At 41.6% G+C, this 22,413-nt stretch overlaps 1 protein-coding gene across 3 annotated transcripts in view; it reads right to left on the bottom strand.

Moving 5' to 3' along the window:
* The window catches only part of RGL1 (ral guanine nucleotide dissociation stimulator like 1), a 297,244-nt gene that overhangs the window by 119,210 nt on the left and 155,621 nt on the right, over window positions 1-22,413 (bottom strand). The window contains exons 1-2 of one of the 3 annotated variants that reach the window (XM_057547494.1): window positions 16,557-16,736; window positions 15,480-15,590 (exon numbers count right to left, since the gene is read on the bottom strand). The exons of 1 other annotated variant lie outside the window; for it this stretch is intronic. In XM_057547494.1, the coding sequence (XP_057403477.1) occupies window positions 15,480-15,590; window positions 16,557-16,583 (138 nt within the window). In that variant the 5' untranslated portion in view covers window positions 16,584-16,736. Of the gene's footprint in view, window positions 1-15,479; window positions 15,591-16,556; window positions 16,737-22,413 lie in introns of those variants that run through there. One more of the 3 variants, XM_057547488.1, reaches the window with a different exon arrangement.

Genomic DNA, 22,413 nt, shown 5'->3' with positions numbered 1-22,413 from the left:
CACCAACATCATAGTACTTTCCATCTACAAGGGATCTTGGAGATCATTTCGTCTAACTCCCTCAAAGATTCTGGGTAACTACCAACAGGACTGGAAATACTCAAGCAAAAGAGGCGAAAGGCTGCCTGGCCCTCTGCCAGTTTCTAGGGTAATCTGATTCACCAGAGCAAAATCTCCAAAGAAGATTTCAGTTCAATAACTCCTAAATATTGTGTTTTGGACTCTTTACTGAAAATGAATGCCATCTAAGTCTACAAGTTTCGGAAACAAATGTTTGGTGGCTTTTGTGGCCAATTGTTTTTAAAACATCAAGCAAGTCTAAGGTATAATTTTAAAGAATCTGGCTCCAGGAGAAAAAGCTGAAGCATTAGTCACATGTTTTACATTTCTCGCTCTTGCCTGCCAGATTTTTTTTTTTTTTAATTAAGAAAGGAAAAATGGGTCAGCCCAAAAGAATTTTTACAACTGTCAGAATAAATACAAGGCCCAAGCAACCCCATAAACTTCATTTTTGGAGACTTAGCTCCGCCTCTCTCTGTGGCTTTAAGTGTCCTTTATTTAGAACCCAGCCAAAGACACAGCCCTGGTGACTCCCCTACATCTTGCGTACTGTAAGGACATGTTTTCTCTCTGTCAAGAGGGAAGAGGACTGGTGTGAGCCTAGATGACAGCACAGCCTCTTCTGATTTCAACAGGACACGGTGGGTGGAGGATCTAAGGGTCAGAGAGAACCCTTGCCCAACCCAGCTCGACTCCAAGGTCCTTAAGAAACCACCCTCCTTCTTAGAAAGAATCACCACCCATGAGGCAATTTTGAAGACATCTTCAAGAAGCAACTCATCAGATAAAAGAAAGTCTCTCCTGGGCTTAAGGAACACTTCGGTGCTGAGCACACGTGTCCAGACTTCGGTCGACAAAACTATAACCATCCTTAGTCCACCCTTCACTCTGGGAGTCTCCTGAGTAGCTACTGCTTTTAGGATGAGCATCAACGCCCAGGTTTACTTTCCTGCAGGGTCTGGTTTGGTTGAATTGTTCCAGAAGAGCTTCTACCAACCAGACCTAAAATTTAGATGGTGTTGCTGGTAGCAACCTGCTTCCTCTTACAAAGCAGACCAGGCCTCCTGGTGATGCCTTGATTAAGCTGGACCACACTAGAACAGTGAGTTTCAAACTTCTTAACCATGAGTCACAGTAAAAAGGAAAGATGCCTTTTACACATGGCTCAGTACCTACATGCACATATTTGAAACAAGTTTCACAACAATGTTATTCTAATATTTTTTATTTCCTTCTGTTCCAATTTTAAAATATTGATTTTTTGACCCACTAAATTGATTTCAGAACCCACTCTTAAGCTATACCCTGCATTTTGAAAGGCAAGGCCCTACAGCAACACTGTCCAATAGAAAGACAGTGCCAGCCACAGTATGATATTTTAAAGTTGCTAGTAGCCACATTAAAAAAAAAAAAAGAGTAAAAAAGAAACAGGTGAAACTCATTTTGACAATATATTTTATTTAACCTGTTATATCAAAATATTATCATTTCAACATGTGACCGCTATAGAAAATGACTGAGCTATTTTACAGTATTTTATCATACGAAGTCTTCGAAATCTGGCGTGGACTTTGCATGCACAGAACGTTTCAATTCAGACTAGCCACATTTCAGGTGCTCCATAGGCACATGAGGCTAGTAGCTACCCTACTGAACAGTGCAGCCCTAAGAGCTCGGGCCCCACATCCCCCAGAACAGCAGGACCCACGATGGTGCCCGGCAGCAGAGGGAAGAGGAGCCATCCACCCCTGCTGGACTGCACTGCATATTTGCTCACACGACCTCATCTCACACTGTACTCTCAGGCTCCTAGCGAAAGCTCACAGCCCGGATAAAGGATAGGCGATTTCACAGCGAAGAAGAACAGAAAGGAGGCTTGTTAACTAATAATAAGCAGTATCGCTCTGAAACTCCTCAAAGTCCAAATGCATTCTTTTGTCTGTGACATCAGAAATATAACAAATGCACATAAGATTCCAACCAGAGAGTAACTTTTAGAGAATTTGTTCTGAAAAATATATCTTGCTGATTTAAAAAAAAAACTGAATAAATAGCAGGATTGCAACTATGTTAAAATGTGCGCCTGTGAACGAAGATTGGAAGATAAAAAGCAAAAGTTTAAAGAACTGTGCTACTGTGGTAGAATCATGGGTGATTTTTTCTCTTCTTGTAAAAATATCGTGTACAATGTTGTGGCATCACTCTTTTAAGAATAATATTGCTTTAAAAAGGTTCTTCCTTCTTTTCCAAAGCAAACACGTATGCCATTGAATCCCTATAAAAAGAAAAGGGTAAGGATAACATGCTTGGATAAAAGGCAAGAAGGACCAGAAGCCGTCAGAAAACTTGACCTTGACAGAGCCAATTACACTGGGACAGTCTGACGGGAAACACCTAACGACAGCTGGACTGCTGAAAACTTCTAGCATAGGCTTTACGTTTTGCCTGAAGTAGAAATTTAAGAGTTAAGAATGTAAGACCGCATAGCAGAGGAAACTTTGAGAGGGTAAGAAAGCAAAGGCAGCTGAATTTTACTAACGAAAACTGAAAAGTCTACAGATACTATTATGTTATATAATAAAGTATAATTTATGTCACTTTTTTTAAAATCCCCTCTCGCCAATGAATTCTGGTAAGAGGAGCACACCCCAGAAAGTGCCGTACACAACAAGCCTGCCCCCAAAATCTCAGAGAAGCAGCTTCTTCATTATGTGCATAACCCTAGTGGTTATGAACATAAAGGGTGTCAGATCCCTTTACAAAAATGTGTTCTACAGAACAAAGCCAAAGTGGTTTGATACTGGGTTAATACAAGCTTGAAGCAAATTGCAGCCCTCAGATAAGAGACCAAATAAAATATGTGAAAACCCTAAGTAAAACAACTTCGGAATCCAAAGCAGAATTGGGTTCTCAGAGGTCTATCCTTGACCCATGACTTAAACCTGTATGTCACCAAGAAGCTTATGGATTAACTTTAAATACCATGTTATTCTACCTATAGAGGTCACCATAATAGTTAAACCAATTCTCATAAGATCATGAAATGTGTAGAAAAAAGCAAGGATGACAAAAATGAGGCAAAAGCAGCATTTTTCCGTTTTTTTCTTGTGTCATCAGTTGAAGTATAAAATACAAATTAGATTTAGCTTATTTATTCAATATTTTCCCTTTTGTTTCAAAGAATGAGATTTACAACATTACCAAATGGCGAAAAAAAAAAAAGTCACGAAGACACATGTTTTATAATAGAGATTAGGTCAAACAACTTGTAAGATTCTTACTGAGTACTGACTATGGCTTGGACATGGTTCCAGGTGATGGGAATATGAAGATTGATTAAAGATGGTCCCACCCCCTGCCCTTGAGACTCTCAAATGAACAGGGCAGGGAGAAACATTTTTTTTAAAAAAAGGATACAATGTGACAAGTGCTGTAATAGAGCTTTTCCTAAAGTGCTAAGATGACCCAGATAAAAGGATAATTATTCCAGAAGAGGGATCAGGGAAATTAGAAGAGTACAGATGACATTTGAGCTGGGACTTGAAAGGTAAGTAGTTTTATCAGTCAATCCGTGAACAGAAAAGCACTGCAAGCTGATACAATAGCATATGCAGTGACAGGAGGAGGACAGAGCTGCATATAAATGTGGACTTCACTATGGCTGATGAAATCTACAGCTCTATATTCTCAACTAAGAATAGGGCTAGTTCTTTTAATGGAGACATAACCACATGGGGAGCTGGAGGGACAGAGAGATGGAAGGAAAACTTTTAAGCTTTCATCTGCCACATAGAAGAGTATCATCAACCCTGTTGCTGTAACTCTTAGCAAAATAGGGAGTTCAGGTTAGGGATGGGGGCTGAAATCAGAGCTGCTGCCATCAGCACTTTGCGGCCCAGTCATCTAAAGTTTTACAAGGCTTTATCCCTCGAGCAGACACTCATTTGTGGATTGTCTAGGTCAACAATGGATAGAAAGTCATTTTTGTAAAGAATATCATAATCCTTCAATGCTAACCAAAGAATGTTCACGAAGAAACACTTGAATCAACTTTAGCTCCCTGAGAAACACTTCTGTGGGAGAGAAGCCGCAGCAGGACCCTCCAGGATACCCACAGCAGCGTGATGGATGAAAGCTGGTCCTGGGCCCAGCTGATCTTGGCCCCGCTGCTTTGCACATAGACGATGTTACACAAGCGCCTTGAGTCAGTGTGTAAGATCCCTTCTCCTTTTGTTCCATGTACAGAGTCAGCAAACGCAGGGAGGATTCAGTGTCTGTCAGTAACACTTAACATGAGCAAATCACTTATTCAGCATCTTTGTGCAAGAGATTTAATTTTTCAATTACAGCTCGGAGTACGAGGGTCAGTTAGCCCCACAAGTCAGCTGAGAACAGGCGTAAATAACAGAGAATGGATGCAGGAGTCTGAGTATCCTGAGAGCATAGGAAAGGATCTTAAGATACTCAGGGGGGACCCTATATGAATAGAAGGAAGGCCAAGTTCGTGGGCAAGAAGCCAGAGACCCCGGAGACTATTTTTAATCCAGAAGAAGGGCAGGAAGGAACAGGAACAAAACAAGGAACTCACACAGGAGAAATGGAAAGCAAGAAGGAAGCGACTGTAATAAGCAAATGGAAAGACAGTGAGAAAAATAGATCTTAAAACTAAAATTGTATTCCTAACAGGGAAGCCAGGAACGCCATAAGAAAAGGCTGAAAGAGAGAAGAGAACCCAAAAAGCAACAAGAGGACTACTCAAAGGAAGTATTTTAAATGCCTACATCTTATGAGGGTCAGTGTGGGTTGGTTGGTAACATTTTGCCTATGGTATTAGGTCATGAGTTCAAGTCCCACATCAGGATTTGGCCTAAAACCAAGTGCTGATTTTCCAGCAGCTCTGAAAGGCTGGAAGCACTTTCCATTCCTGGGCACATTAACTTTACTATCCTTCTCTGCAACAAATTAAAAGTACCCCAAAGAAAGGGAGAATCAAAGAGAATCAACAGCCATTATCTCAAAACAAAACAAAATCATACTGGAGAGGGAATAAGAAAATAAAGAGAAAGTAGGAAGTTTTCATATGCAAGATATTTACTGCATTTGTCTTTAGAATCCTGTGAGTATGGGATATTTGTTCCCACATCCCATCTATTGAGAGAAGCCATCTCTGCACTTTCAATGCACCAAGAATACTACTAGTAACAGTGGTCATGGCAGAGGAAACACTACTCCTTGCTGAACATGAAGATATCATTAGGTAATCAGCAAATAGGAAGAAAAAAATATAGAAACGATTCCCACTGGGATGAGGGAAGAAAGGCAGGACTAATGAACAGACCATATGCCAATCACGCACTTAGGTGGTGAGGAGAAGAAAAAAAAAAAAAAAACAGCCTTACGGTTTAATAACAATAAGAATATCCTTGTATTTGTATAATAATTTACATATTAAAAAGTACTTTTATATACATTAACTCATATGATCCTCACAAAACCCACGGGCAGAACGATTATCCCCATTTCACAGATGATGAAAGTGAAGATTTAGAAAGTCCTGTGACATTGTGAAAGTCACAACCTCGGGAGCAATTCAGCTCATGCCTAGTTTGGGGCTCAAGTACTGCATTAGCTAATCAACGTGCAGCCCAATGAGAAATTTTACCTTTACTTTAACTTGTGAAAGCACAATTTACTCACATCCCAAATTATGCCCAACGAAGAATGATTAGCATAATGCTTACCAAGCAATTTTTAGAAAAACTGTTTCCTACCTTCCCATTTTTCAGGCAGAAATGGCAAATACAGGAGACAGAATACAGCCCGTTGTTAACTAGTACAATATTTTTAACGCATAAAAATCAGAACACCAACAAATTAACTATACAGGAAAACTGAAGGAATTTGAAATGCGAAATACTGGAGCCCAGGCAATAATCATCTTTCACTGTACAGGCAGACAGACAGAGAAAACACGACAATAGATATTACTTCTAATAAGCAAGGATTACTAAACCCTGCCACGGCCCTTCCACCCAGACGTGCAAAACGAGAAAGGGATGTCAGGAACATAAAGCCTCACTAAGACCGCGTCTCAGTCAAGCGGTCTGGATTCTACACAACCACAAGCGTCCAGGGCGGACCCACGCCTCTGCAAGTTTCCACCGTGGGGTTCAAAGAGGACCCAGATGGTGGGGTCCCGATGAGAGCCCCACCGCTCAGTGAGGGAGGGCAGAACATACCCTAGGTTCTGCGCCAAGCACCTTACACACACAACTCACTTCTCACAGTAACTCTGTCCAGAGAGGATTGCTCATACCCTCCCTTTCCAGGTGAGGAACTCGGGCTGAGAGAGTTTAAGTAACTTCAGAGCCCTACTTCACACAGCCGCACATGGGGCAGAGGCCAGCTCTGGATTCACATCTGTCTGGCTCCAAAGCATAGGTTAACTCCCTCAACTGGCGCTCCTGCTGGAAACACCCCTGAAAAGAAAGAGCAAATAGGAGATGCCGTCTCCTACAAAGACCCCCAGCCAGGAGAAAGAACCCCAGCCATGCCCTGATGGCTCTGGGCCCTGTTAATTCTTGATTAGGTCGCAAAACAGATATGCTCATCAGATATGCTCATTGTGTTGGGTCGTTAGGAGAAGTCAACATTTGGATAGAAAACAGCAAATGTTTTCCCTGTGCTTCACAAACTAACCAAATGCCTCCGATTTCCTGAATTTTCTATTTGGGAGTATCAGTCACCTCAATACAGAATTTCAAGTATTGCAATTTTAATTAGAAAAGTCATGACTGTAAAGCATTTTATTTTTAGCCAATGTCTAACCCAGTTTCAATTATTTTTACCTATATCCATTACATGTACTTTTGTTAGACAGAAATTGTCCACAGATTCTAGCTCCGTCACCAGCAGTGACAGCATGAGAACAGCATCTGACTAGAAAAGAGCTGCTACCAAGAAAGTTGCCAAGAGCCTCAGTTGATATTACCTACCAAAGACATCCTACTTTTAGCAGAAACAGTTTGTTTCTGGCCTTCAAATTATCTTTAGAATGACGAAGCTGGAAGGACTCAGCCTTGGCTCTGCTTTTATAAAAGATGAAAATGGGTACTAAAATCAGCAGGAAACAAAATAAAGGGGAAAAGTTGAATTGCTCAATTCCTTGCTGAAAGAGCAAACAAACAGAAAATGTCTGGGGGAGTTGACACGGGATGAGATTAACTGTGTGGAAATGAATTCAAATGAATGGACCACAGATGGCACAAACAATTATACTAGAAAATGTAGGGTAATGATTCTGTGAGTGTGGAAGGATATACAGAACCAACAACGACACGCCATCCCACTCCCAACCACCACCGTTATTATCCTTGGAAGTCAGTCATACACGGCATGACATAAAGGAGAAGACGGCTTTGAGGAACCAAGCGAGGCAGAAACCCCATTCATCAGACCACAATACACAGCCACAGTGGTGAAAAGGCACAGGGATTTCTACAGTGTTAAGTCCAAAGGATCAGTGGTAAATGACATGCTTCTCTCTCTCTGCACAAGACTAACTGGGCTTCCTCCAAGAAGGTGTCCTCTACCTAATGTAGTCTTGTCCTACCTTTATTCCTTCATTCCTCCCTCTATTTTTATCCTTTTTTAAATTGAAGACAGTTCCTAAACAGAAGAAAGTTAATCAATCACAATAATGACACAAGGGAAACCAAGCAAAACATAACAAAGTCAGACTTTGATCGGTTATATAGAAGAGGTCATGAAATGACATTAGAAAGATGCACCAAATCCTAAAAAAATATGATATGAAGAGACATTTTAATTTATGGTGTATGTGTGTCTATGTGTGTGTGTAAGAGAGAAAGATTGAAATTGTGGACGCGTAAACTAAGGAAGAATTAGATCTTATCAAATTTCTTCTTCTGTACAAGTGGAGTCAGCAATCAGTGTGAGCCTCTAAGAGCACCAATGCCCGCAGGCAGGATAAACAGTTTCAGAAAGGGCTTAAAGACATTGAGTAGGAAGAGGGAAAAAGACCAGGACACCTAACCATAAAATTTCTTGCGTCCCTAACAACACAATTATAAGTGTAACCGCTGTTGTCTAAAACACAACTCTGTAATCATAGGCCTGTGGGTTCCATATTTATTCTCCCTCCATGGCGTACAGATTCAATCTGTTTAGTTTGTAAGGAAACAGAAGACTTTAGAAGGAAAAGAAAAAAAAAAAAACCAGAAACCACCAGCTCTCCAAAGTGCTCTGGAATCTGAGAAGCAAGCAGTGCTTGCTGCCCCGTTCATGAGCCTGAACTGAGCTGCGTCTCTGGACAGGACACAGCAGGCATGCCTGGGTCTGGTCTGCAGGGCCTGCTGACAGGAAAGAAGGCATTTGCTAGTGTTTACATGGAGCAAGGCTGCCTTGAAGTCCCCAGGACATTTCATCCAATAAGAAGAGGATGGCGCTGACCCCAGAAAGCCAGAAGGCTTTTGACCTGCTCTTTGAAACCAGGGTGGTTAAGATCCACGCCTGCCAGGCCTCCTCTCGTCACCCTCCACTCCCACCACTGTCCCGCCTCTCCCTGCACTCTCCCCCGTCCACCCTCTTTGTTCCGCTGCCCCGGTTTCATCTGGATCCTCATTCCTTTCCTCACTTCATGACCACTTTTGCCTCCTCCCCTAGTCCGGCTCCTTCCCGATGCAGCCCCCCGTCAGCTGTCAGTCGTCTTTTCTCAAATGCAAATCTGACCACCCCACTCTGCTGAAGCCCCTTTAGTGCTGACTACAGAGCATTCAGGACCAAGCAGATTCTGCAGCTTAGCACAGACATGGCTCCGGTCTTGCTCTCTGGCCTCCTTTCCCATCAGTCCCCCACCAGGGGCCCTTCCCCCTTCCCCAGGCTGAGCCTCACACAGGGCTCTCATCTCTTGCCCCCATGCTTTTCCCCACGCTGTGCTCTCTGACTGGAATGCCTGTCTCCAGTGCCCCACACACCCTCATTTAACTCCTATCATCCGTCAACTCTCCACTAAAGGGCCCTTCTTCCGTGCAGCCTTCCCGGAGTGCCCACTCCCCACTCCCATCTGATTTATATGCCACTCTTTGGGGCTCCCCTAACACCCAGTGCAGATCTCTCACACAGCACTGATCACACCTACCACAATATATGGTAATTAGCTTACGTTCCTGTCTCCCCTACTACCTGAAATTTCCTTAAGAACAAGGGGTGTCTTGCTTTACTTTGGATTCCCAAGATTTAACGTGGTGTCTGGCATAAAGTAGGCTGTTGATGAATAAATGAATCCTATTGAAGGTGAGGTTAGCAGACTCAAATGCAGATGACAGAACCATACAGAGATAGGCCACAGCAGCGAGGGAGTTCACAGGGGCTGTTTCATTAGCAAACAACCCAGAAACTGCCCCAAACTCCAGATTCCAAATCAACTCTGTGGGGATAACCACACCCATCAGTAATCCAGACACGAGCTAAGCTGAGCTTCTCTCACAGAATAAAGCTACATTCCTCATCTCCCCCCATTTAACCAATCCTTGCCTTGCTTCGTTTACAGAAATCTCTTTTTTTTTTCTGTAAAAAGTATATCTTGGTAGAAACTTAAACGTTTTATTTATTTCAGCTTATTACTGCATATTTTAATGTAAAATGTATAAGACAGTCACTACAAGATTCTGATTATGCAGAAGGGGGATACGTACAAGGATATGCACGCCACGGACAAAGGAAACTAAAATAAGTGGGATGGGGCAGTGGCGAACTCCAGCTAAAGAGCTAAAAGGGAAAGGCACAGTATCGACTTTATTGCTCTACTTTTCTTTCTAAATTTAAAAGTCCAGGAAATTTTTCTTTATGCTTTTACAGAAATAACAATGAAATATGCTTACAATATTAATTTAACAGCATGTATACTTTAAGCATAAGGAATTAATGTGACTCATAGTTATGCTGTTATGTATTTGCTGGGGGCAGACATGTATCTTGCACTCAGCTGAGTGTCCCCAGGATTGCTGAACTGAAATGGATATTCTTGGGTTACATGCTAAATATTCCTTACACAGAACCCAAAAGATTCTGAAAGCAGTGAAAGGACTTAACATAATAATGATAGCTCAGGCAATTGAAACTGACCGTATTTTCTTGATTGGTGTACATCACATGCTATACTATTGGATTATTTTAGAAACGTGTTCCCAAGGTCAAAATGAAAAATAGCAGTTGGTTCATTTACAGATGGTTGCTAAATTTTGGAATTTACTTTCTAAAGTCTAAATTAAACATTCCGATAGACAGGAATAATGCAACCCGAGGGCCTGTTTTCCTAGATGAAAATAAGGATGACAGACTCTAAACTGAGGGCTCCTCTAGGGCTTATCTCCTTACAATTCTAAAACCCTGGCTCCTGAGCCTTCTGACCGTACATAATGGTAATGCTTGCCAGCCCTAACTTGTGCATTGCCTTTCTTTCTTCACCATTCAATACTATCGGACCTCTTGCCTTTAAAAGGCACTGGGGGATTGTCTAGTTAATTCACTGCCATGATTTTTTTGTTGTTGTTAAAATGAATAATCACTACCTTTCTTTGTGCCCTGCTTTGTTACAGAAAGGATGTAAGATAGCTGTAATCATTAGCTAATTACTTTTTCTCACTCCCATGCACCCCTCCTTTTCTTTATAAGCTAACATCTTCATGCTGATTTGGGTTTAAATGAGGAGCAACCGTACATTCATATTTATCAAGACAATATTTGCGGGCTTCCCTGGTGGTGCAGTGGTTGAGAATCTGCCTGCCAATGCAGGGGACACGGGTTCGAGCCCTGGTCTGGGAAGATCCCACATGCCGCGGAGCAACTAGGCCCGTGAGCCACAACTACTGAGCCTGCGCGTCTGGAGCCTGTGCTCCGCAACAAGAGAGGCCGCGATAGTGAGAGGCCCGCGCATCGTGATGAAGAGTGGCCCCCGCTTGCCGCAACTAGAGAAAGCCCTTGCACAGAAACGAAGACCCAACACAGCCAAAAAATAAATAATAAATAAATTAAAGAAATCACTATTAAAAAAAAAAACTGGAAACTTTAAAAAAAAAAAAAAAAAGACAATATTTGCCTTGCAGAAAGGCATGAAGCTTGATCCGCTCATTCAACAAACATTTACTGAGTGTCTGCCAACTAGATGGCCATAGTTCTCACTTCACGGAGCTTACAGTCTAATGGGAAATACAAATAAACAGGCAATTACAACAGAGTGAGGTAAACGCATCACACAGAGATAGAGAATGCTTCTGGAACATGCAGAAGGGGTACCTCCTCCAGACTTGGGAGATCGGAGAAGCTTCCCAGAAGTGAAGTTCGCTGAAAACTCAAGGAACTGTATGCCATTTAAAGGCAATATGGACGGCAATGCCACAGAAACACCAGGTAGAGTCAACCCAAATAGTACATCAAAGTGAGGTCGAACTTCTCCATTCAGATGTGACAAGTGGTTATCTTACCACTGCACTCATAAAACCCACCAGGTTCTATAACAGATTTCCAGTTCCTTTTATTTTTAAATGCATTCTTTTTTCTCCTGTCCTATTTTACTATCTTTACCAGCCTCCCAGCTATCAAGTATTTCAATTCAACCCAACAAGGGCCTCTGTGGGAGATAGTGGGATAAATACGGGACGCAGGGCAGGGAGACACTGGGGCCTCCCCACAAGGACCACGCAGCCACAGAAGCGCAGAACTGAGAAAACCACGTGACTATCCGCTGACCACTCCACTCCCCACAAACCTTGCAGAGGTGACTAATCCTGCTTGTGAAACAAATAACTCCACTTTGACTTTATCTTGGGTTTGATACATTTTTCTGGACCCTGAGGCTGCCATATTCCGAAGACGGCAAAATGGGTTCTTGACACTGAAGCCCCTTCCCTAACAGTGGGATCCTTTTCCTCTGTCCATTTGAGTATTCCTCCTAAAATGGGATATTTCCTGCTTCCAGAGAATACTGATATTTTCTTAAATTGTTTCTACACATCATTGTCAATGTACAACCACAATGCTGGGACCAAAGGAAAATAATAACTTTTCACCATTTGCTCTTCCAAAAATTACTGGAAATTTTTCTACAAGCTAATTGAATGGTTGGATAAAATTACTTTTTAATGTCTCTTCCAGTCCTGAGATTTTATGATTCTCTGACATAATCAGAACCATTTTTCTTTGAGGGCTATAGTTGGGTAAAATTATCCCAGTCTAAGATGTTATTGTAAAGGAAAAATTGGGTCAGTATTTCAATAATATTTAGTTTTTCAAAGTTGCCCAACATAACCTCACAAAGCTGCAGCTGCTGTACTATTAAGTCCAGCCTGGGCCATAGTCGGTTGTATATTTTCCAACCAAAGACAGAGGGTTTTTCTTCAAAAGATCAACTGAACACAAAATCTCACAAACAAAACAAAAAAGAATGTCCCAAATGTTTTTGGATTGTATGATACTTCACATCTAAGGATGTGCAATTATTTTGCTATCATTCCCAAACTGGATCTTAATTCTGTTTTGTGATCTGAGTACTAGAAACTACAAACATCGTACTCAGTCACTTAGGCTTTTTGACATGTAGTGAGAGTCGTGCCCACCCCCAGGTGCTACGTAAGCTCACACATCTTTGGTGTACGACCCTTTATACACTCAAGATGGAGAGCTTATCATAAGATACACATCTTCACAACAAATACCTCAATTTGCAGCTCAAGTCATCATTCAAAACATAAAGAAAAGAAAGGTGTGTTGCTCAGGTCTTGCACCAGCTGCAATATCTAGGGGGGAAAGTACATCCTAAGCATCCTTGTTCTTCTGAGTTGAAGTTCTCTTCTACCACCATGGAAACAGCCTTAGGATCCCAGGCAGCTCCCAACAGCAAGGAACTAAACATCTGGGTTCAAATCCAGCCTCTACCACTTCCTAGCTGTGTGACCCTGGCAAGCAATTTAATCTCTCCGGACCTTTTGTCCTAATGTGGAAAGAAAGAGATAATCACAATACTACCTTCCTCAGAAATTGTTGTCATATTTCAATATACCCTCACCTCACTTCAGTCTCTAGTTCACTCTAAAAGCAGTTGCTTTGACGTGAGGAATATGGTCAATAATATTGCAATAACTTTGTATGGGGACAAATGGTTACTAGGCTTATCATGGTGATCACTTCACAGCGTATGCAAATGTCAAATCATTATGCAGTACACCTGAAACTAACATCAGAGTGTAGGTCAACTATATTTCAATAAGTCACTAAATAAAATGGTTGCTTTGAAGAATTTTGAAAGGGTTACTGGAAAAACAAATATAGAGAAGCCACTCACGGCCTAAAGAGAAAGGCTTTGTAATTGCTATGGCTCGATTGGTTGAGTCACATTTAATTAAATCTGGAGTTTCCAAGGACAAAAACAGTGCTTCCCAACAGGACACCTAAGATAAGAAAACAAGGGGGATCTGGGTTGGAGAGTTCCTAGGAACTGGCTTCTGAGGACAGATTCCTCCATCAACTAGAAGCAATCTTTTTACATATTTCCCTCTTGATATTTTAGCTCTACTGCTAAATCCAGGGTGAACCAACTCTGAACTCTGTATAAATATGAGAACTCTGGGAGAGGGGGAGAGAAGAGGAGTCCAGTGAACGGAACACTCAGTGAGAATAACTAAATAACTGGGAACATCTAAATGAACCATACTTCGTGTGTTTGGGATCTCCAGAGTTAACCCCTCCATTTCTCCATGACTTACTCATTCACCGTTATTGTGTTTGGCCAAAAACTAAAACTGTCACTCAAGCAACATCAGTCTTACTATAAAATGAGGAACAACCTGGCATCAGAAAATATAATGACCTTTCTGAAGGCAGCTGCTTCAGAACTTGTGAATCATTTTGAAATACTCAGGCCAAACCACATCAATACCACATTTAAATAAAATGCAATACACACAACCACCAAAAACAAAGTGATGACTTGTCAGAACTCTAGTTCTGCTTTTCCTATCAGGTCTGCTGGTGATACACCTAATTAATTTCAAAATCATATTCCGAGTAAGGTACCTACTGGATAAGTGAAGACCTCAGGTTTTCAAAGGAAAGGTTCCTACCTTTCCAGAGCACACCTGCAGATGCCACTAACAATTTACTGCCCTAGTGGGTGGTACCTCGACCCCAAGTACGGAGCATGAAGGGCCTGACTTGAAGCAGCTGGGGAAGCCCAAAGCAGTGAACGCCTGTGTCAGCAGCCCAGCAGACCCATGGCAGAGGAAATCATTGCTGCTGGCCATCCTGCCTTAAACTCCAGGAATTGCAAGTCACATGATGCCTCTAGTCTTAACACAAAGTCCTGGGCAGTTTTGTTTCCTGTCCTCCTTCACACCCGACCTTTGATTTCTGCTCAAAATACTGAATTTTCTGAAACCCAAAGCCAGTAAAGATTGGATGCCAGTGCATAATCTTCATTGCTCTCAAGCCCATCATCTGTGAAGCCTGAGTATGGCCAAAATAAGGCCAGGTGAAACCACACTCCATCCTCTCTGTTCGCTCACCACTATGTTCTTTCTCAAGGCTTTTTGAGTCATCTGTCACTGCTCGCTGGGGATTACTTGTACCTCCAGATGAAGAATTCCTTCGTTCTTCCACATGATGATGTCTGCCCAAGCAGTGCTGTTTGCCCGAGCTTTCCATTCCTCACATCCCCTTTAGTTGGGATATGTTGAAGGATTCATTAGGAGATAATGAATAACTCACATGATCTCACCCATCACTAAAATCTCAGTGGAAAAAAATCTTGTTTATGGAAGCTGTGTTTCTCCAAAGACCCAGCCCTCTACGCATTCTACTCATGAAGTCGTGGGCACTAAGCACACATTTGCCTCCTCGCAGGCTCTGGAAAGGATGAACAGTGGGAAATGTTCCATCCCCCATAGGAGGCAGATTTGGAATGTCAGGTCCCCTGAGCATACTGGGTACTTGGTAAACGTACAGGAGTAGGAGAGGGGCTGTCAGCATCAAGAGTGGGGAAGACAGGGAGAGAAAAGGATGCCATCTGGGCAAAATGGCTCTTGTCTAACACAGTGCTATTTGCTGGTCCTGTTACTCTGTGTCACTTTCTGCCACTCCACTCCCACTTTATTTGCCAAATACCTCAAGACGTTTCTAAGAGGTTCTGAATTATTGACAGACCTAAGGGAGATGCTTTGGAAAACAGTAAGTACAAAAACAGACCGGTACTGCTAGTGCAAACACTTGGTCATTGGTGGTTTCCTTTTTAAGGCCAAAAGAGAAGAAGAAAAAAAAAAAAGCCTGCCTCTGCTAAATAATAATGATATTCACAGAACAAGAGACACTGCAAGTCCAAAGTTCACAATCTCTCCAGCTTTACTCACCCCTAGCCATCTTGCTCCTTTATTGGCAGCCTGTTGAATCTGGACTCTTTTGAGGGTGACATGGTACACAGCTCCTTCCTCTACCTCTTCACCCCAGTCCTGAATCGAGCTCTGCCAGGAGATGGGACAAAGAGAAAGAAAAAGAGTATTTTTTTTTTTCCTCTCCACTAACCACAATCTATCCCAGCTGCTTTGCTGCTTACAACAGCACTCAGGGCCTAAGACGGGCTGTTCAAAATAAATAGTACAATCAGAGGAACACAAGACACATTGCGATAGAGGGAATGCTGAGATTTTCTTGGCCCCCAGCCCTTTCCTGTGATATCAGGAGCCCCGGACTTTTCCATTTAGTTGTTTTTCCTAGACTCACTCACATATCTTAAATAGTTTTTTAAAGTCTTTTGGGTTTTTTTTTTTCCTTCTTAAAGAAACTGGGGTTTAGTCCTGATTAACTTTTCCTCCTCAAGTGAGAGGAATAATAATTCATCTGCAGAAAAAGGTTGTCCTTTTATAAGTGGCTCCGCTATTCGAGCAAACTACATTTTAAACTCTGCCACAGACAAGTGTTTAAAATGCCAAGAGTGCTCGCTCCTTTGGAGTGAAATGCTTCGCATGTCTTTTTCTCCTCTTATTGTTTTGGAACCCACAGAGTTAGCGGGAGGTAGAAAGTTTTCATTTCCGTCAAATAATCTGGCATGTGCAGAAAAAGCAACACGTCAACTGTGTGCAGCGACCCCCTGGGTTTCCCTAAACTTGAAGTTTGCGTTGTTTAAAGAGCCGCTGGGACACAGAAGCGCTCCGCGGTTCACCCAGACTCAGTCCTTTTGCCTTAAAAGTTTTCCTGTGCTGACACACATCTGCCCAGACACACCAAAGGCAACTGCTGAGAAAGTATGGTTTAAAGGGAGAAGACACGCAGAGAGGAAGGCGTAGAAAGCCGAGGGAGAAAGCTTTAGCTCTCAAGTCTGGAATCGGATTGCTCCGTTCACTCCGAGTGAGTCCAAAACCCGCCCAGAGAAAGCGGGAGAAGATTCCCCACCAGAGCAGCCTTGGGAGAAGGCAGAGAGTTCTCGTTACCATTTTAGCTTGCCAAAGCAATTTCATTCTCAGTTTTCTCTCCGGTGTGTGGACGCGGCATGATGCGCCCTGCTCCCAGGCGAACGCAGTCCCCGCCCGGCTCAGCCACGGCGCCTCCAGCCCCGGCCCCGCGCGGCCGCCGCGCACCCAGCACAGACACGCGCCCGCCGCCGCCGCCGCCGCCGCCGCCGCCGCCGGTGCGCGCGACTCGTCCACAAAGGGAGCGCGGCGAGCGAGCGAGCGAGGGCGCCGCAGACTCCTCCCCACGCCACTCCGCCGCTCCGTGATGTCAGGCTTTCCTGTTTGTGCTTAGGAGCACACGCTCCATCTCTGAGATCCCATGGATAAAGTTAACGCACAGTGATTTCTCCAGCTCTGAAAGTGATCGGCAGACAATCACCCTTTCAAGTGGATCAGGTTTTCCTGATTGGCCACCAGGTGCCAAAAAAGATCTGGGTGTGGTATGAGGAATCTTAGTGTGTTTCTCCTTTCCTTCGCTCAAGGAAATAAAGGGGGAAGGGGAGGTGCAAAAAAAGGATGGGAGGAGGCGGTCAGAAAAACGTCTATTATCTGCCTGTTACCTATTGAATTTAGATTCAGTTAGGGCAACGACCCCAATGAGAGTGGCAATACTAGAAGCCCGAAAGTTTTTCATTAGGACAAGAAAAGAATTGGTCAGAGGGTATTCCAAAACCCATGCCCAAGGGCTGCCCCTGTACTGCATCAGCACACCATCAACAGGAAATGGCTCTGGACTTCTTTCTACCACCCATATGATAAGGCTCATCCAACTGTAACTGGCCATCGTGGGAGGGAAAGGGACAAAGCAGGAAAGGGTTTTGCTGAGACTGACAGCGTGGAAATTGGGCCACCAGTGGCCCCGGAGGTTCTGTGAGTCTTTGTGACTCATCACCATGGGTTGAGTTGTCTGTACTGTAGGGACACAGTGGGATAATAACTGCAGGGAAAGAGCCATTCATGAGGAGACTGCCAGAGGGAGTTTTGTCCTAACAGAAAGTAAATCAACAGCAAGATACCAGATGATAATATAATCAAACTTTGGCACGTGACAATTCCATGCCAATTGCAAAAACGTTTAGGGCTCATGTCTTTTATACTATTCAGCCCTAAATGAATTTAGTCGCCTTTAAATTTTTTTTTAAAGAAAGGCCTCTCACTGATTGCCATGCTAAGGCATAAGGCTGGGCTTTGGTTAATAATAAATACATTATGAACTGAAAAGCTAGAGAATCAAGTGTACTGATGTTCCCAGGAGAGCAAAATAAATGACAGGCCATATCAAGGAAAAAAAAAAAATCTTTGGACACTTGAACATCTTCAAGTCACTCAGCAAAGTTCCCCGCATACAACCAGAACCTACGGGGCTCAGTAACTGTGGAGAGACAGGACACGCCTTTTATAAAACGGAAGTGATCATTTCTATTCAAAAAAAAAACAAAAACGCATAAACTAGACCCTTCTGTGACCACCAGGATAGAGTGTCCCCAGTGTCCAGAGGAAATGGTGTGGAAGACCTACCTCCCTGCTTCTTAAGCCATCCCCAGCCCCCAGGCCTACCCCTATTCGGTGATCTTGAAGTACACAAGATGCACCTGGGGACAGTTAAGCAACCCATAAGATTAATTTCACCACTACTTTAACCTGATTTTTGCCTGTGAATTTGGAGATTACTCCTTAAAGTTTTCCACTCCAAGGATATCGAGAAGTTTCTTCAACCACGCCCCACCCGGGAAGCCCTCCTGGACAGGGCAGCTTATAACTCACAAGGCTCCACTCAGGTTTCAGATCTCCTCAGCCTCCTCTCTACTCCACCAATTCCCAGGCTGGCCACCTGGTGTGTAAGGGGAAAACAGGCTTCCAGCAGATGCAACTTCAAAACCTGGTTTTACATTAAGCGTGAACTTGGGCGCTACTTCCCTGGGCTTTCATTTCCTCATCTGTAAAATGGGACAAACATCGATCTCATAGGGTTTGAAAAAGGATTAAATGGAACTTGTATACAAAACACCCAGCACATGATCAGAAAAAGCTCCATTCCCTTATTATTACTGCACTTCCAAACTGCATTTTCCCAGACTCACTGAAAAGTTGTATGTATGCAATGTGGGGAAATCTAAAATGATGTCTTCTTGCTGAATAATTTCAGAGAGGTTTTCCAAGAATGACTACTTGTACTTATACCTTATAATGTATGTGATTTTATCCAAATGTTGATCCTCAAAGAAAGGTTGTTTTAGATACAGCAATCAAGTGTTGCAGTTTATAATGTTTAAATATTTATTTTAAAATATTCCACCTGCAGGCAGCTCAAGTCAATATTACCTTACTACACATACTTTTGGGTTAAAATACTTCTGGTCAATATGTGGGAAGGATAAACCAGTAAGCCATTTATAACTAAGTTTGAATTTAGTTACCAGATTAATCTACCCATGATCTAGCATGGCCCTAAAAGAACAGGTCAAGTTTTGTTAAAAGGATATCAGCAATGTTTCATACTTTTCAGCATACAAGTCTTTGAACTCCTTGGTTAAGTTTATTCCTAGGCATTTTATTCTTTTCAATGCTGTTGTAAGTGGGACTGTTTTCTTAATTTCATTTTCAGATGATTCATTATTAATGTATATAAATGCAACTGATTTTTATATATTGATTTTAAATGCTGCAACTTTACTCAATTCATGTATTAGTTCTGACAAGTTTCAACACACCATGCTGGGAGAACTGGCTATCCACATGCAAAAGAATGAAATTGAACACTTATCTTACACCATACACAGAAGTCAACTCAAAATAAACTACAGACTTAAAACGTAAGACCTGAAACTATAAAACTCCTAGAAGAATACATAGGGGAAAAGCTTCATAGCATTGGTGTTTGCAATTATTTTATGGATATGACATCAAAAGCATGGATATGACATCAAAATCATGTAGTGAGACTACATGAAACTACAAAGCTTCTGCACAGCAAACAATTATAACAGAGTGAAAAGGCAACCTATGGTATGGGAGAAAATATCTGCAAACAACATATCTGATAAAGAGTTAATATCCATAATATATAAGGAGCTCCTACACTCAATACCAAATAATAATAATAATAATAACTGAATTTTAAGATGGGCAAAGGACCTAAAAAAAATTTCTCCAAAGATGTACAAATGGTCAACATTATGTGAAAAGAGTCTCAACATGACTAATCATCAGGGAAATGCAAATCAAAACCACAATAAGATATCATCTCACACCTCTTAGGATGGCCAATACTTTAAAAAACAAAACAACGACAACAACAAAAAACCAAAGACAAAAAATAACCCCACAAATGTTGACAAGGATGTAGAGAAAAGAAAACTCTTGGTAAGAATGTTAATTGGTACAGCCCTTACAGAAAACAATGTGGAAGTTCCTCAATAAATTAAGAATAGAACTACCATATGATCCAACAATCCCATTACTGGGTATTTATCCAAAAGAATTTAAGTCAAGATCTCAAAGAGACCTGAGTGCTCCCACATTCACTGCAGCACTATGCATAATAGCCAAGATGTGAGAACAAACTAAATGTCCATCAATGGATGAATGGATAAAGAAGATGTGGTACATATATACAATGGAATATTACTCAGCCATAAAAAGAACGAAATTGTGCCATTTGCAGAGATGTGGATGGACCTAGAGACTGTCATGCAGAGTGGGGTAAGTCAGAAAAACAAATATCATATAATATCACTTATATGTGGAATCTAGAAAAATGGTACAGATGAACTTATTTGCAAAGCAGAAATAAAGACACAGATGTAGAGAACAAACGTATGGATACCAAGGGGGGAAGGAGGGGATGAATTGGGAGATTGAGACTGACATATATACACTACTATGTATAAAACAGATAACTAATGAGAACCTACTGTATAGCACAGAGAACTCTACTCAGTGCTCTGTGGTGACCTAAATGGGAAGGAAATCCAAAAAAGAGGGGATATATGTACACATATAGCTGATTCACTTTGCTGTACAGCAGAAACTAACACAACATTGTAAAGCAACTATACTCCAATAAAAATTAATATAAAAAAACCAAAAAGAAGATGTGGTATATACAGACAATGGAATATTATTCAGCCTTAAAAAAAAGGAGGACATCCTGTATATGTGAGAACACAGATGAACCTAGAGGACATTATGCTAAGTAAAATAAGCCAGTCACAGAAGGACAAATACTGCATGATTCCACTTACATGAGGTATCTAAAATAATCAAAGTTGTAGAAGCAGAGAGTAGAATGGTGGTTGCCAAGGGTTGGGGGAGGGAGAAATAAGGAGCTGCTTTTCAATGGGTATCAAGTTTCAGTTACACAAGATTAAAAAGTGCTAGAGATCTACTGTACAATATTGTGCTTATAGTTCATAGTAATGTACTGTACACTTGAAAATTTGTTAAAGTTGAGGGGGAGGTGAAGGAGATCAGGAAAGATCTATACTTAAAGCATTAGGATGTTGCTAGGAATAGTTTTATGTTGCCATATTTGGTGACGACTGACAGTCAGTAGCAATAGAAGATTCTTAGGATATAACAGGAAAAAGGAAGAGGTATGGAAGAACCCCAAACTAAAGGAAAAAAAAAAAAAAGCTTTCTTGCTCTACAGTTTCAGCAGAGCCGATAAACAGAGAACTCATAAGAGCAAACATAAGCAGCTGGTGTGCAGATTCTTTAAGAGAATCTATCTAGAAATGGAAATACGTAGCTTATATACTCCATTTATTCGTTTATTTATTCATTGGCTTCTATGACACCATGCTTTTCTAGATTTTATTCTACATCTCTGGCTGCAAGAAAAAAATGAAAAATATAAAAATTATGACAGTATACTTATGTACGTAGGTTGACATGTAGTAATACTTATGTGCCTGGATAAATGATGAGACATTTGGCATCGAAGAGCCAGGATTTGAATCCCAGCTCTAGACAATGTGTCAACCAAGAGTTTCACCCTCACTTCTCACAGGTTTTGTGTCCTCATCTGTTTCCTTTCATGCTTATCATGAGTGTTAAAAAAATCTATCCTATATAAAGTATCTAACAGAATAAACTATGCTATATAAAGCACCTAATAGAGTGCTTGGAACATAGGGGGCCTTGAATAAAAATATGTCTCCTTCCCTCCCTAACCCCACACTCTTTCCCTTTAATGTAATTCTGTATTCATTTACTGCATTTGGTTTGCAATCTGCATGTTCTTTAGATGTCTGCTTAGGTAATAGATTGTACTGCATTTCAGAGAAGTAAGAGCAGTGCAAGTATAACAGACGCTGGACTTGGAAATAAGTAGTTAAGAACTTGTCTTAAACATGGCAATATCAGCATAAGATGGTATGAAATGGGAAGGCCATGGCTTTGTCCTCAAACTCAATGCCAGCCTATGATATCCTGCTCCCAGTTAAAAGTATAGAGGAAAACAGTCCTAAGAGAGCAGTAGTAATAATAATAACAACAGCAGCTATGTGAAAAAAGCTAAATAATTGAGAAGTCAGGATTCTCCTTCCATGTGTTAGGACTGCTGAGTGCATATTGCCTCTACTTCCTTAAAGACCTCACCTAAAACAGATAAGTTTGAAAACCTTTCCCACTTTTGAATGGAATTGACAATAGCCATTTTGCAACAATTTATTCACAAACTACACCTTTCGCTGTCTGTAGGTCCCCAAAAAAACTTTTGGTGGAGGACATAAGCAAATAAGTTACTTATTTGCTTCTTAACTCCTTCCCCCAACAATATCAAAGGTTTGTCAAAATGCAAACTGTTTAATCCTCCCAGCGTCCCTATGAAATG

Source organism: Balaenoptera acutorostrata, chromosome 1, assembly GCF_949987535.1.
Source record: "Balaenoptera acutorostrata chromosome 1, mBalAcu1.1, whole genome shotgun sequence".
Taxonomy (NCBI): Eukaryota; Metazoa; Chordata; class Mammalia; order Artiodactyla; family Balaenopteridae; genus Balaenoptera; species Balaenoptera acutorostrata.
Note: the sequence above shows the minus strand (reverse complement) of the source record. Positions and strands in the feature narration are given on the sequence as shown.